Source organism: Clinocottus analis, unplaced genomic scaffold (assembly GCF_023055335.1).
Source record: "Clinocottus analis isolate CAN_PGR_092001 unplaced genomic scaffold, fCliAna1.0.p SCAF_24, whole genome shotgun sequence".
Taxonomy (NCBI): Eukaryota; Metazoa; Chordata; class Actinopteri; order Perciformes; family Cottidae; genus Clinocottus; species Clinocottus analis.
This window is the reverse complement of record NW_027175976.1, coordinates 2,473,380-2,489,895: the sequence shown is the minus strand read 5'-3', so window position 1 is coordinate 2,489,895 and position 16,516 is coordinate 2,473,380. Positions and strand designations below refer to the sequence as shown.

At 46.8% G+C, this 16,516-nt stretch overlaps 1 protein-coding gene across 2 annotated transcripts; it reads right to left on the bottom strand.

The window, feature by feature from the left end:
- Window positions 1-2,297: 2,297 nt before the first annotated feature.
- Window positions 2,298-6,510, bottom strand: lig4 (ligase IV, DNA, ATP-dependent). 2 transcript variants are annotated; one of them, XM_068590635.1, is made up of 3 exons: window positions 6,438-6,510; window positions 3,662-5,732; window positions 2,298-3,573 (listed from the first exon to the last, which is right to left on the bottom strand). In XM_068590635.1, the coding sequence occupies exons 2-3, from the start codon at window positions 5,722-5,724 to the stop codon at window positions 2,910-2,912; spliced, it is 2,727 nt and encodes a 908-aa protein (XP_068446736.1). In that variant the 5' UTR covers window positions 5,725-5,732; window positions 6,438-6,510; the 3' UTR covers window positions 2,298-2,909. The 2 variants fall into 2 exon arrangements, with proteins under 2 accessions (XP_068446736.1, XP_068446737.1); XM_068590636.1 differs by lacking the exon at window positions 6,438-6,510 and adding an exon at window positions 5,983-6,025.
- Window positions 6,511-16,516: the final 10,006 nt, after the last annotated feature.

The window sequence follows — 16,516 nt, the reverse complement described above, 5'->3', positions numbered from 1 at the left end:
CATTTGGTGAAAAAATAACCGTTACGTTTCAGATTCATATCTTATTTTAATGTGAAGATACGATCACTCAACATCCGGTTTCGTGTTTCTTAATCTCGCTACCTTGCCAAACTCCTCCGCCTCTGACGTTATGCGCGCGCATCGCAGCCGCCGCATCCCTCGGCACCAAGGTGTGTCAAGCCAGAGAGAGCCCGCTGCAATGACACCAGGAATGTTGTGATTGTGAATTCAAAATGAAAGCCTATGATGTCATGCTGCCAAAATAAACACTGTCTCGACTATTTGAGTATGTAGTACAAAATAAAATAGGAAAAAAACAGCTAAAAGGAAAAAAAACACGCAGCTTTATTGATGCTATGGAGCAATAACACATGCAGCTAAAGATAGTTTGTGACAACTGTGATGATTTTATTGTGAAATCTCCCACGAACAGATTTGTCGTAGCCTGTATTGTCGTTGTCTTGACAGTGTACCAGTCAGGTTGGTACTCACCTGGTTTCAGCTCCAGAAGAGATGCTCCCATCAAAATAAAGAAGGCTGTTTTCCCTCTTTAACCTATTAATAGGTTAAAGGATAATACCGATGCGTGTGCATGTTTTATCCCACTTCAAATTCATGTGTATCTTTATAATTCATACAAAAGCACAGGTTGCCTTTGTGTTTTAGGGATCTGTGGATCTAAAAAACATTTTCTACAACATGCTAAAGCAAAAGTACGGCCCTTTAAATAAAATAGGTGTTCTCAACTTGAGAACTCTTTAATGAAAACCTCAAAAATCATTTATATAATCTGCTTTTATAAGGAAGGTATGAGAGGAACTCTTTGGCTTGGTTTGGGGCCACAAGATAGAAAAAAAATAGAAAAAACAGACAAAAATACACAAAATCCAGTCTTTATTCAGACCTCGCGCCAGTTGACGGCATGACATGAGGCTGGAGCCAAGAGACGCTTAGCTTAGCATAAGCTAAAGACTTGAAGCAGGAGGGAGGGAGGGGGACTGTTAGCTCGGCTCGGGGTGAAGGTAACACCTACGAGAACCTCGAAATCTCACCGATCTCCATCAATTTATTTTGATGTTGTCTCAAGTGGCTCCTCCCCTCCACAGAGGAAAGGACAACCATTTGATGCAAATGACAAGAGTGGTTTCTACACGTTAAACATGTCAAAACATAGAAAATCCAAAACCCGATTGTGTAAGAGGCAGAAGATGGAGCTCGTTTCTTGTGTTGTTGTGATTGAATCCTTCGAGGGAGGGCGCCGGGCTAATTGCCGCAGACAAACCTCCCCTGCAGCCGCGCAGCCCGTTTGGTCTCGACAGGAGCTCATTTATTTCAGCTGAGTGCACGCAGCTGCCGGTTGTCTGGGTGGGGGCCTTCCAAACCATTTGTTTCCTCGTGTCCAAGCGTGCTCGCCGGATACCATCTCTCCAAAAAAGCATCCCAATTAGAGCATTCATCCCATTAGGGTATAGTATCTCTGCCACGCGAGCGTTCAGCAGCTGTTTGCTGAGGGGATGTAGGAGGGGGGTTCCCTTATCTCTGGATCCTCATGGATGCCAATCTGCTCCCGACGAGGACCACACACTTCAGACTTTTCAAGACCAACGGTTGTGGTGCGAGGCCGCCGGTTGAGTTCCTCTAATGAAGGCCTGTCAGTCCAACGCTCACGCCGCGTCACCTGGAAATAGTCCAGAGTGGGCGGCGGGCTGCAGCAGGGCTTTCTGAGGCACAACATCTTCATTTTGAAATCATACGCTTCCCGACTATTTTATCGGCGAACTCTTTGCGAAAGCCAAGGCGACAAAAGGTAGACTTTTAATGAATTTGTTAAGCCAGAATGACGAACCCTGCTGGGAGCGCGGCGACGAGGCAACGAGCGATGTTCTCCGGTAACCGCACATGATGGAGAACAGGTACCTCATCGCTTTCACTTTGAAAATGTATTCATGCGGCATTTAAGCACAACAATGCCCAGGACACCACAGGCAGCTACCTGCACCCTAGAGGCGCCGGTAATGAAGGTTATAACATATCAATGAGTCCCGAGGCGTATTGGTGACATTTTTGAAGACAGCGGAAACACGGCCACATCTTCTCAGAGGGGCTTCTCAGGGGGAGCTCAACCGGTTTTAACGTACCCCTGTGGTGGCCCTCCCACTCTTCCTCCTCTCTCTCTCCCTCCCTCTCTCCCTCTCTGCTGAGTGCACGCCGACGAGGCGAGGCAAAGGCCATTTCTTCACACAGAAGTCGTGCTTTAAGTTAATTATCAGTTTAAAAAGAACAAATCCCCAGTCAGGTTTAAACCTATTCAAAGTAATTTATTAGATTATTGCGCTTCACATGCGATTGGACAGAAAGAAAAAAGGCACAGACGACAAAAAAAAGGGGCTCAGCACAATAATCCCCCCTTTTTGATGCCTCAATTGTACACACACGGTTCTGTTGACTCATAAACGATGACTCGAGTTATCTCTGCCTTAAAAAAAGAAATGAAACCCAAACCTCAATTTGTTAAAGTGGAAACCTTGTTCCATAAAATATCTCTGTAACTGCTAGGCTAAAGTGTGTGTGTGTGTTTGTGTGTGTGCTGTGTGTGTCCGTGTTTATATAATTTGCAATTTAATTCTCTCAAAACTTTAAAAAAACGAACTCTCTCAGCCCTCTGACTTTAAAAGTGGCGTATTAATTTAAAACGAATAACAAGCAGCCTTAACCGCTCATTAAGAACGCTAAGATTAAAACTCAAACGGTTTGCATAAACCCCCTGAGAAGTAGCATCCCTGCACAGTGCAGGGTCCTCTAAAAACAGTGATTATTTTATTTTTCGACCTGCTGATTGTAAATCAATTAAAAACGCTAGCGACACAAGGATTCATCTCCTTGCATCCTGTGTGCCGCCAGAAGACTCTTCAGACTAAGTAGTCGGTGTCATCCATCAGGTGTCCTGCTCTGATTGAATCCGTCACCCATGAGTCGCTTACAATCTTAAATTTCTTCCTAAAGCTGCGTCTCAGAGTCCTCAAACAGAGAAGTCTGGTCTCCTCTGCGATAACGACGTGAGAGACCCCTTCCTCTAACGCCGGCGTCACCGTACCCCCGTGGTAGCGAAACTCCAGAGCCCTGATGTCCAAACAGGTGGCAGCTATGGCGCTTTCAGGCTCACCTATGTCGGCGTAGCCGTCCATGTAAACCTGGAAGGGTCTGAACATGCTGGTGGGAAGGTCCTCCCAGCCGTACCGCTGCTCCACCCGGCCGGCGTCCACGTCCAGGTCGGTGTCGCCCATCCGCCCGAACACCTCCCTCAGCTGCCGCTCGTCCGTGTCCGCGAAGTAGCTGTCGCCGTAGCCGTCGTACTCCTTGGCGAAGTGCTCCCTGGTGGAGGGCGACATGTGGATCATGTGGCGCGGTTGCCACGGGACCACTTCCTTCTGGTGCAGGCAGTCCAGCAGCCAGGCGGCCCACACCACGTCGTGCCGGTCGGACGAGACCAGGTTCTTCACGCGCATGTTCTCCACGCCGGCAATCACGCAGTAGGTGTCCCGTGCCGGGTTTTGAACCACGACGCCGCCACACCTAATGAGAAGAAACACCAGTAATCATTTCATCATTCAGGACTCGCACTATTGTGTTATTTGGAGACAAAATGATCTTTTCACTTTACCTGGCCACGCCCTTTTCCAGCTCCGCCTTGGGGTGAGCCTCCGTGCCGTTCAGGATACAGAACTCCACGTCCTCAAACATATCCGTCTCCTTGGTGACGCCGGAGAGGTCCTGGGGCTTGAAGTGGTCGACGACCTCGACCAGCTTCTTAGCTTTGGCCGGCAGCTTGCGCTTCTTCTTCTGCGGTTCGTCGCCGTCGATGCGAAGGTGCCGCGAGGCGAGCTTCCCGGACGCCCGGCCGCGGAACTGATCCAGCTCTGCCAGGGTCATGCACTGGTGCCACTCCTTGTCCTCGCGGATCTTCTCGATCCTGGGGAAGCGCAGGGTGCAGTTGGTTTTATACATGTCGCTGCCGACTATTTCGGCCGCCTTGACCTGGATGATGACCGAGTTGCAGGGCTCGATGTAGACCTCTGGCTTCTCTGTTGCGCACGAGATGGATGCCGGCGGGTCATTCTTCCGATAGACTTTCCAGTGCTTGGCCAGCTTTAGTCCGAGGTCGTACAACTCCTTCATGGTGTAGCCGGAGCCGATGCGGCAGAGGGTGTGGAAGACGGAGGGTTTCTCGCCGGGCTTCGGAGCTTCGGCGACGCCACATAAGAAATGAGACATCATGCCGCCCCGCCTCCCTTTCCCCCAGTAGCCGCCGAGAATCAGCAGGTCGAGCTCATCCATCAAGCCGTCCACGTATTCAGGCTTTATTTTCAGCCATCCCTCCCCGCGCTTGTCAGGTTTGTAGATGGACATGGGATCCTTCACCATGATCCCCTCCTCTCGGCCGTCAATGGCGTCGTTCAGGGCGTTCACCACCTCCTGCACGGTCCTGGCGTCGGTCTTTGGCACCAGGTGCATCCGCCCCGTGACTGGTGTGAAAACCGTCTGAAGGGTCTCGTAGCGCTTCTTCAGCGTCTCCCTGCCGAGCTTCTGGCCATTGACCAGCAGCACGTCAAACACGCAGAAGCACGTCTGCAGCTCAGAGTCGTCCATGAGTCTCTTGATGTCGAACTTGCTCCCTTTCTGCATGAAGGTCTCCGTGGTCGGGTTGTACGCCATCATCTCGCCGTCGAGGATGCAGTTGACGACGTGGCCTTTGAAGACGTTGTGGATGTAAGGCGTCAGGGAGCCCTGCAGCGGGGACCCGCCGAACTGCTGGGTGTATTCAAAAGCGTTTCTAGTGTAGTACTTGTACACGTCTCCGTCTTTGTGCAGCTGTATGCGCTCGCCGTCCAGCTTGGTCTGAATGTAAAAAAGGCTGTTTCCCATCTGTTTCTCCACGTTGCGGATGTTCGCGATACCCGCCAACATCGGCTTGAAAGCGGAGAAGAGCCCGATGGAGACTTCGCTTAAGGACACGGAGGGGCTGTGGAGCTGCTGGCACACCTTGTTCAAGTCCGTGTTGACGTTGTAGAGCTCGGCCGCATCCGGGTGGAAGACCTGCAGGACCGTTTCCTTGCTGATCCCGAGCTTCATGTCCTTCAGGATCATCCGGATGAGCCATTTTTGCTCGAGAGCCGAGCTCTGGGTGATGAGGTGCAGCAGGCTCTTCTTCACGAGATCCTTCTGCTTGCCCGCGTTGTTGATGGCCACCGAGTCCAGGAAGTCATTGACTTCTCTTATGCTAAGGGTTCCTTGGCTGGCACACCGTTTCTTCAGCACAAAGTACGCCATGCCGGCAAAGTCTCCAGCATCTCCTTGGGATGTAGTCGGAGCGCGGTAGTTCAACAGTTTGTTGGCTTCCGGGCCGTTCTTTGGGAGGCCCAGCACGTCGATATAGAGTTTAGCCAACATGCTCTCTTTGATGCCATACGCCATTCGCTCTCGTTCGAAGGACGGGACGATGAGGCGCATCGCGGAGTAGAACGAGTCGGTCGTTTTGGGGTCGTCTTTGTGGAGGGCAGAGTGAAACTTCCTCCATGACTCTATGAAATCCTTGAGAATCTTGGATTTATCTGGTCGGAGTTTAGACTTCTGGATCTTCTCTAAAGTGTTGCAAAGGTGAAGGAAAGGAACCTGAGCAGCAACAAAGGGCTGACCGGCAGCATCACTCTTGGAAGTCCCCTCCATGGTGAAATCTGAAATACATTTGTTTGTTATAAATTGGCCACATTGTGGTGCTTTACCAAAATAACTGAAATAATGGGTCAAAACCGACAACTGACAGAATAAACACATGGTGGCCCATCTTAAATGTGCTTAATATTTTATGAGTATTATTGTTGTTATTCCACTTATGGGTTAGTTGCAGGTTATTGGTCCACACAGGTCAAACTTCCAACATCGAAACAAACAGGAACAAGAACTAAACTAAAGCCAAAAGTTTACCTAATTGTTGAAGCTAAAAAATCCAATACTGCGTTAAACGTCTGATGTTATGCTAATTGAAGCATATCGTGCTGGTTATTAGCTACTAATAAACGTTTAAACGTATTTACGTCAGTATTTTCCAGAGCTACCGTCAACTCCGGTTTGAATATTTTCAAAATAAAAGCATCTGTTGTCATACGACGTCAGTGTTGTACCGGCTTGTCTGTCCCGAAAAGTTACAGGTCGACAACTTAGCTGATATTTAAGGATAATTGTGTGTTTTGGCGGCTAGACGTAACATTCAGTTCATACACACACGACGAAACGTGAAGGAATCAAACGTTTTAAGTTGATCGCGCTTTCATTTTGAAAACAGACCGTCGAAGCAGAAGACGTTGTTCTCCATCTTTATTTTAGAAACGGCAACGATACACGCCGACTAAATAAAGTCATGTATAAGATTGTAATGTTACCTTTCTTGCTTTCTTTTTTACCCTCCAAAGAGGTCTTGAATTGCTTCCCCTCGCGAGCTACATACTGGGCACTTCCTGGTTTACCTGCGAAGAAAACATTCCCCCTGAAACAAAAGCGGAACCTTTGTTGCCCTACAATTAGGATTACAAATACGATTTGCAATTTCAAAACATAAATACTCATTACCTAAATTGGAGATGATGCTCAAATGTTCTACTTTGAAGGATTCACTTTTTAAAATGTTTAATCTGCATTTTGTTTTTTATTTACGTATTATTATAATTAAATTGATTTTTCTGTAATGTTGTAAGATTCACTTGGTTCACACCCATTGTGTTGCATTTACTCTTGTCCTTTCATGATGTTTATGATGAACAGAATGCAGAAAAACGTGTGGATTTCCCAGCAGACGTATTGTTGTCGCTCTCCTCTTTCGCCAGCAGAGGGCGCCCCTGAGACGCCGCAGTGCTGAGGGGCTGCAGCCCGTGAGGTTGTTTACCGTCGCGGGTCTGATCTGGAGCCAGTGAGCCAGTAGGTAGGCAAGATAGGAATGCGCACTTGTTGACCACGAGAAGGCGGTTCCCTTCACGACAATGATGATGTGGAAATATGTGGATCAGAGTCCTCTGGCTGCAGATGGCACTTGTGACACTTCAGACCTCCCTGGTTGGCCATTAATGCAGTAAGCATATACTCAGTGGAGATTATGAAGCCAGTTGGGCCTGGAATCTTTTTGTGACAGCAAATACTGTATGAAAAGAATAATTATATTCCCTCTGCTTATTTGAGGGAGTAAATAGTCCTGGTTTGGCTTCTTGGTATAGCTGAGCAGCTATTTAGTGTGGACAAAATATGAGTAGGATCTACAAAAACAGAGGTTTTTGTTGCCTGTGTTTGGATAAAAGCTTCACGGCTTTTAACCTCGAGCTTTGTTTCCATTATAAACTTGTTTTGACTGTCGCGGCGTCAGCAGATGGGGTTACGCCAAGTGCATGCCATTACTTGAAAAGCAGAGCAAAATTGTGCCAGTGATGTCTTGTTCCTAAAGTATCTGAGGCTGGCCCCGACAAAGAGTCCACAAATACACATACTCAAGTTTTAAAATAAAAGTTAAACAGTTCAGTAATGTTTTACTGGTTGGTATTAATGCTCTCTTCCAGGCATGAGGAGTGGTGCTCAATCAATGACCCTAACCTTTGACCTGTGTGTGTGTGTGTGTGTGTGTGTGTGTGTGTGTGTGTGTGTGTGTGTGTGTGTGTGTGTGTGTGTGTGTGTGTGGAAGGGAGGAGGGATTTCCTGACAGGGATCAATAAAGCTTGCCACAGGTCTTGTTTTTCTATTGTTTTGATGGACCCAGCACACAAAAGATAAGAAAATACATGTTTTGAAAACAAGCGGCCTTCTGGAAGAGGAAGATATCAAAAACACAATATTATTATATCTTTATCTTTATGGATAAAGGTGTCTTTATAGGAACGGTGACTTCACCACAGCTTCAATATGAATATAAACCTTTATACATTATATATGAGAAACAAATGAGATGGTGACCGTTTTATTTTAAAGAGACAGCTCACTACAAACATTTAAAAACGTACATATTTGTCAGATTATGTTGTGTCTCTTACTGACATAATCTAGATTTTTGGGGGGTGTACTGTCCCTTTAAGTCTTTCCCTCTAACATTTAGAATCAGTACATAAACCTGATGAATGCTTTATAACACATTATTATTTAGTTCTTTTGAGGCATTGGACAACAGTCGACTTATATATATATATATATATATATATATATATATATATATATATATATATATATATATATATATATAATATATATATATATATATATATATATATATATATATATATATATATATATATATATATATATATATATATATATATATTCTATCTAATTTTAACACACGTGTGGGCTCCTCCGGCCCAGTGAGATGAGAAACCCTCCTTCGTTTTGACCTGAAACAACAAAGTGAGACTCCTCTTCAGTGGCAGCCCAAATTTGGTCTCGCTCATTGCTTCCTGCTGCCAGCAGGGGGCGCCCTGCGTCTGAGTCACACACACACGCACACCACACGCACTCGCCCGGGTTTGTTTACCTGTTTACTGCTGCAGTGGAGGATCCTGGGATATGTGTGTGTGTGTGTGTGTGTGTGTGTGTGTGTGTGTGTGTGTGTGTGTGTGGATGGAGCTACTATGAGCTCCAGCAGTGAACCTGCTGTGTCTTCGCCTCACACACACGATGCAGTGCAGGAACGATGAGAGCGGGGTTGGTGCAGCACGTGCATGCTACCTATCTGGTGGTGCAGCATGAAGCCCCCCTACGCACACACACACACACACACACACACACACACACACACACACACACTGCAGTAACCCTCCTGTCATGCTGTCGTGCAGCGGGGTTACATAAGCCCTGCTGGATGTGCTGCTGCACTGCAACTAGCAGCGACCCACAAGACAGTAAACAAGTGACGTCACTGCTTCCGTGGCATGCATCAGCTCCGAGAGCAAGGAAGAGGAGGAGGAGGAGGAGGAGGAGGAGGAGGAAGGGGGTGTTTGTAGTGGGATTTTGGCACTGAGGCACAGAGGGACAGAGAGAGAATTGGGTAACAGAGCTAAACTGTTCCACCCCCCTCATCTCTCGACATGGCCAATGATTAAGCGGTGCGTCAGCCTCCTCGTTCTGAGGGACTTGTTGGCGATGTGTTGCTGTGTTGCCTCTGAGACATTGGTAAACACTTCCTGTCCCCTGCTGGTTGCTGACAGATTTGGAGTGTTTGCCAAAAGGCTTCCCGTTGATTATTCACTCCGGTTGCGCAACGTTTCGTGACGGACGGACGCAGTGAGTCGGGAAATAGGCAGAACTGGAAGAGTCCAGAAGGACCTTCGAAGCAGATCTAAGGCCCCGGGCCTTCTTGTCAGGCCCCAGGTGATGTGACCGGACCAATCGGCCTCCTGTGAGGAGCCGCTGGCCGCTAGGGGCGTGGCTTACAGGTGTGTCTGTGACACGGCACGGAAAGGTGATGCGAACAGCAATGGCGGCCCTGAAGAGGTTAGCGTGGACGCCGCGGTAGCATCCGTTCCATGGGAACTGGAGAGCGTTCCTTCATTGGCAGAAGAGGAACAGAAGGTCTTTTCTCAATGGAAAAGAGGTTTTCTCTCTTCTCCCGAACAAGTATTTTTTTTGCCAAGTATTTTAATACAAGTGCCCGCCCTTTTCCAAGAGGTTTCTAATGACAACCTCGCAGATGGCTCCGTGTAGCCGACCATCTGGCGCGTCAGGTTAGCTCGGAAGAGGGCCGTTTAACCATAAAACACCAACGTTAAAAATAGTCGCACTATCACTAAGGTTGGGTATATTTCACCTGATATAATATACCTGATAAAATACACTTCTCATCGAAATATATTAAAATCCAACAATACAAGGCAAGTCCTCTTCTTTTATTTTACCCTGTAGAACTTCTCATAAAACAAAAAGCAGGTATCATGGGGAGACCCTGAAAAAAGGCTCAAAATCAGGTGAAAGATTAGGGAATCGTCAATAAAATATGAATATATATATATATATATATATATATATATATATATATATATATATATATATATACATATGAGATGAGTATGACATGCAACAGAGGTCGGAAGTTATGTGACTCTTGAACCACTCAGCAAACAGGACACTCCCACGTTCCTTTCCCAAAGTCAGTTTGAATAATGAAAGTGCGACATCAAACAGTCGTAACAGCCTTTAAGCTTTCAGATGATCGAGGTGTGGCTTAATTATAGCGTATTATTTAGCTGCAGGTGATCGTATAGTTTACTTTGCTCCCTTTTCACATATTATTTAATAACCCATTCAGTCAAATTCATCGTATAATTACAACAATAACAATTAATTACACTCAAAATATGCGGGAGGGAGTCTGCAGCTGTTAGCGTACAAAAGCTCATGTACATGTTGGTGCTGGTAACGAGTACTTTTAGCACACAGTGTTGCTCACCATGTGATTTTGTATCGGCTTCCACTGTTCTTTCTCTTCTCTTTTCATTCTTAATTATTATTTTTTTGCCCTCTCTACTTACTGACTGAATTCCTCTGTCTGCGGATCAATGCACTTTCTTATCTCCACTAAAATCAGTGTATAATACAGTGGAACTGAGGTTTTATGGGATGTACATTTGGCATCACCCCAGCTGCAGATGGGGGCCCGAAGGCTAACGCTGACATTCATTAGCAACAATCACAAATACGCGGCGTACGTATGAGAGTACAGCGTGTACCCGCTCGCACGGTGTCTAATGTGTGTTCCCAGCTGTTTTATAAACAGAGGGAGTAAAAAGTACATGTCCTCACAGTTGCCAAAGCCGCAAGCCCGGAGGCGCGATCGAACTCCTCGCCACATAATCTTCTGCAAATGTCAGGCGAGGTGAGGACAGGGAGATCCCGTTCATCGGGACTGCGGGAACACAAAATAATGTGTTGGGCTTTTTTCTTTTTCTTTCAGCTGGCGCGGCGAGCCAGACTGCACCCGGTGACCTTCGGCTAAACTGAATGGATCAGCTTCACGCATTGCTGCCATTCCACACCGTGAGCCGCCCTGTTACCTGTTTAATCTCTCGGCCCGTGACTCCCGCTCCGTTACGAGATCGAATTTTTCGATACAAATCCGGCCGGCCGCCCCTCACGCCGACGCAACCGGCCTCGCTCGGTTGCGTCATTCGACACAGTAGCAGAAAACAGGCGGGGTCGAGAGGTCGCCGCGGCCTTTCCGTGACCTGGATCGGTTTGGGTTAAAGCGGGAGATAAAGGCCTCGCAGCGGTGAAGAGAAGCAGATGGCCTAACAGAGGAAGGCGAGGGTTAGATTGTGACATACAACATACAGACATTTTATAAACCAACAAATGAACCAGTTAATTGAGAAAAGAATGATATGGTTTATTGATTCTGAGAATATTAGCCAATCAAAAGCCCCATCTGAGTGTCACTGAAACATCCTCCTCTTTGCATTTGATTCCCATTCAACATGACGCTATTCACAACTCTGTCAGAAGTCAGCTGTATTTGACTGAATGAGTCATTGTTAATATAGTCGACTCGTTGTGGTGCACAAACCAGACGGACCTGTCCTCTAAATAAACATCGAGTGCTACTGTGTGTGTACTGTTGTCCAAATGGGCTTTCAGCACCAGAAGCATCTGTGCGACTGGTTTGAGCCGGAACGCAGACGCACCTGAAGGTGTAATTATTATCGATGAATTGAAATGCAAATCAATTATTTGGGATATTACCCTGCATTTCTTCGCTGTTAAAGACAATGAATTAGCATTGTCACCTATAGAGAAGAAGAAAACACAAGCGCTTTTGTGTTCCTCATTCCTGTTTTGCAGTGCCAGCATCCATATTGTTTATCTTTATGGTCATATTATGGATCACACTGTGTTTTGAACTCCATGACAGTAGTATCTATCTGCTGAAGTCTCGCTATCGAAGTGTTTTAATCCGACCCGACGAGTCACCTTCCCCTTGCCGTTATCTCGCCACATCAGAAATCCAGACGCACGCCACGCAGAGCGCGGCCGGACAGCATCTTATGCAACTCTGAGATACCGCTCACAAAACAACTCATTGCATAACACTCGAAAATAAATGACGCGGCAATGTTCTGAGGTTGTTGTTGGACGTTCGGGGTCAAACTTTTCATTGGAACCGGGGGAATAGTGCCAAGACAGGAAGCTGTGAGGTTTGATCTTAAACACTGTTTAATGGGACGTGAGCTTTGAACCGGCCCGTTCTCACTCTCATGACAGGCCTTCCACCTTGATTGATCCATTCAGTGCCGCCTGGCTCTGATCAGAGGGCGTTGTGGCTGAATAGGGTTGCTTTTTGTCATCTTTTTTTTCTGTGAGAGTGAAGATTTTTGCATCGCTGAGCGCGTTTTCTTCCATGGGTCAAAAAAATACAATTTAATCTGAGCGGAAAAGCTGAAAGCAAATTAATGCAGTGGGAAAGTTGTTCTTCAATTGATCTAAAACATACTCTTCATACTGTTAGGGAGCATAACGTTCCTGGTTTGCGCTAAGCTAACGTTAGCATTTATTGTGTGGTTGTCTAGCAACATTAATAAAGTTTCAAAAAGACACAGCAAACTGCAAAAAAAAAAAATTCATGGGCAAAAGAAGTGGCACCTATTGGTTTGTAGACTACGGTTTTTAAATCTCAAGTTCTGAATCATTTGTTTTGTGTTTGCTGAGGTATGAGAAGTGGAGTCATTTTCTCATTTTCGCATACAATCAGACTCGGAGGAGTCGCCCCCTGCTGGCCGTTAGGAAGAACACAGGGTGGGATTCATTTCTTTAACCTGCCTCCATTAAGTGTCTCCGACTCTGTCCTGTCTCTGTAAGCTTGAGCCTCGTGGCTGGCATGTTTGAGGGGTGATTCACTCGGCCTCCCGCGCACGCCAACAAGCACGCCAACAAGCCCGCCGTGTGAACCCGGCTGAATGAGAATCCTATTGACGCCAACTATTCCCCACGATGGGGGTCGGGGCCAGCGGCTGGTGAAACACCGGCATCAGAACAGATCGCAGGTTAATTGTCTTCCTCAGATAAAAGGTTTATGTTCCACTGGAACACAAAGCAAAGTGGCGCCTCCTGTTATTGCGTACATGTTTCCGTCCCGCACACTTCCAACACGCCGATATGTTTGTGTGGAAAAACCTCACGGGAACCGGGGCACCCGATGATGCGGAGCAGCCTGCCGGTCCGTCTGTGTGTGTGTGTGTGTGTGTGTGTGTGTGTGTGTGTGTGTGTGTGTGTGACGACACACCAGCACAGAGGGGGACGCCGTGTCACTCGAATTCGGATGGGTTCCACGAATGGAAACCTCCGGAAAGAAATATTGACCTCGTCCGGCGGGTCGATACCACAAAATATATCACGGAAACGCGTCAGCGGTGTGTGTTCAGCAAACATGAGGGGAACTTTCCATGGACACATTTGGACTGGTTAACAATGTCTGAGGTGTGTGTGTGTGTGTGTGTGTGTGTGTGTGTGTGAGTGTGTTCAGCATGCGTAAGCTGAAGGGGCTTTTATCTTTGCTGCGCGACCAGCTATTGGTCATAAAAGTGCACGCGTCAGGACACATGGACACGGTGTACGACCTTAACACACTCCTATGTGCAATGTGTGTGTGTGCGTGTTTGTGTGTGTGTGTGTGTTTCGGCGGCGTGCACACAGGGTTGTGTACCTTTGTTTGAGCACAGTTCTGATATACTCTGTGCGACACGAGAAAGGCCCTATCATTAAGCTGTTTGTTGAGTCTGTGCGTACATCCATGTCTGTGTGTGTGTTTGTGTGTGTGTGTGTTACCCTGTGACCCAGGTAACAGTGGGAACATGTACTCTCTGATAGATTAAGCCTTACATAACTCCACATTCCACTCAGCAGGTAAACAAGCACAGGGACTAAGGTCGAAAGCAGCGGGGCATTGCAGGCCGGATGCCGGTGGATCAGATCTGAGCCACGGTGACCCACATCGGGCACACACACTCAAGCTGTCATTAAAAGCCGCGTGGCTTAGAAACCGCGGCGTTCAGCGTGAACCGCAAGCATCCATTTACAGCTAGATGCCGACTGTAGCGCATCAAACACCGAACGGTCGAGGAATGCTGGGAGAATGTTTGGAAGAAGGAAATATGCTGCAAAACGTGGCGAAAAAAAAACGCCCACGTGGGGTTTGACTGAAGTTGAAATATCTTCAGGCACAAACATCTGGCCGTGTTTTCGTACCGTGTGTTGTGCAGAATCCATGAGCTGCGGATGAAGTGGCTTTCTTTATATCTAAAGTCAGGCCCGTAGACTTCTTACATCTAAACTCTACCTCCAGTGGCAATTTGAGGAACTGTAGTTTTTGTCACTTTCCTTCTTGGCGTCATTTTTCAGCACCGGAAGCTGCCGGTTTAAATTTACGTAGTTCTCTGAAACACTGGGAAAGGGAGCAGCGATGGGAGCGGTATTCGTCTGGTTGCAATCTGCAACCTTACCACTAGATGTCACTAAATCCTACACACTGCTCCTCCAAACATTTTGGGAAATACAAACGCTTTCTTGCCGAGTATGACGAGAAGATCAATACCGCTCTCATTAGGAGGCCGAGCTTAGCTTAGCTTAGCACAATGAGTAGATGTTTGTTTTTATAGTAGCGAAGGTTCTCCTATAATCCTGCCGCAGGGCTAGTAGAAGGTTAAATGCCAGAAGTAGACAGAGTCAGATAGTTGTCCTCATTTGGCAATGCAGCAGGGAGCAAAAGTTGAAAGTAAAGTTCGTAAAAGCCCGGGTTTAAAGAGGAATTTGAAGGATGCACATAAATCCCGCAGTCGAACATGTAATCCCCCTCGTCTTCGTTCATTCACAGGCAGCACACTCACGCTCATGGAACGGAGAAGCTCAGACTGGAGCTGCTGCCGTTAAAAGAAACATACATTAATATGTATATATATACGCAAACACACAGACATCCCAGCGTGACTCAGAGTGTTGAATGCGTTCTGACGTAAAGCTACAGGCTGAGAATAGGCCCCGAGGCGACCATGGCGCTGCTTTCACGGCTCTCTTTTACAGGTGCAGGAGCCGCACTAATGCATTTAAAGAGATGAGAGTTAAAGGAATGTACAGGGGACAAAACCAGAGTTGGATTCAGGCCCAAAACTGCAGTGACTTTGTATTACAATGCATTTGTTCCTGTGTTTTCCTTCATGGACAGCACGTTCTGTCTTGGGCTTGCTACCCAAAGACTACTGTGTCATCATTCGCATCTGAGGTATTTTGTGGGTTTATTGCTGATGGCTGATACGTTGCCTGAAAAATAAAATCCAGCAAAAGTAGCGTGAGGAACACAGCTACAGCTAACAATACAATATCACACAACGCAGACTGAATTACATTTACGATCCCGTAAAAACAAATGCGTGCGTGGGACTGTGTGTTTTGCGGCTTTTAGGTCACAGGCTATATCATCCCCAATCCAGTGAGTCAGATTGGTCGTGCGCTGAGGGGCCGCCCTCGATGTTAAACTGCCATGCTCCGCATTATAGGCTTAAGCTAATGCCTCATTAGCATCAGTGTCTCACTGACTCCGCTCTGAAACACCATCCTCCTCCACTACGGAGAACCAGTTAACATCACTGCCACGCAGAGCTGCAGGAAACTGGAGCGTGTGACGCATGAGAAAAAGGGAATACATCACGTCACTGACTATAAAAACAAACTACGCTGCAGTTAAGTTTAGAAATGTATATGAAGGTCAAGCTCCCTCCAGATTACTCAAGCATTCTTGAAGGTGGTTTAGGAGAAAAAAGTGAAGTGAAAACATCATGCACACCCACTCACTAAATGGTAAATAACCCGAAATACAGAGAGCTGTGGTCACACACAGCTCGGTGTCTTAATTTATTTAATTATTTGGGGAAAAGCCTCTGTGTGTTTCATGTTGTTCGCGCTCAGGCAGTAAAAGGTCACACACACAGATGGAAACGTGGATAAGCTGACTGGCTTCATGCGCACGACTGTATTTGTGCACCAAAGTCAACATAACTCCTAATCTGGACCTTGCGTGTTTTGGGGTTTTTGATTGCGACGGAGAACGCTGTGCTTAAAACTCAGATGTCACGCAGAAGGCTGCGTTTCCAGTGCGGGATCAGAGAGGGTGTGTGGGGGATGTTTGCGTTTGTATGCTGCTTTTTGTCCATAAATTGAAAGAGCTTTGCGTAATGACAGGAAATAAAGCAAGGAGTCATGATTAATGATGGATTAAATGGCATGAAAACAAATGGTCCTCAAGCTTTTAGCCACGCAAGGATTCAAGGATCATTTATTATCATTATGCAACACAGGGATTCATCTGTTTATTCCTGCAACTAAGCATCACACAGCCAGCAGCATGCTGGGTAATGGAGCAGCCTCGGGTGCTAGCTAGGTTAGCTTAGCTTCCACCCCGGCTCTCCTCCCTGGGGCAGTTTGATGATCGTCTCAAAGTCTGCTGCACTCA

Coding starts and splice junctions, on each gene's coding strand:
- lig4 (XM_068590635.1), bottom strand. CDS start 5,724: ATGGAGGGGACTTCCAAGAGTGATGCTGCCGGTCAGCCCTTTGTTGCT. Junction 3,574..3,661: donor CTGGAAAAGGGCGTGGCCAG/GTAAAGTGAAAA, acceptor TCTTCTCATTAG/GTGTGGCGGCGTCGTGGTTC.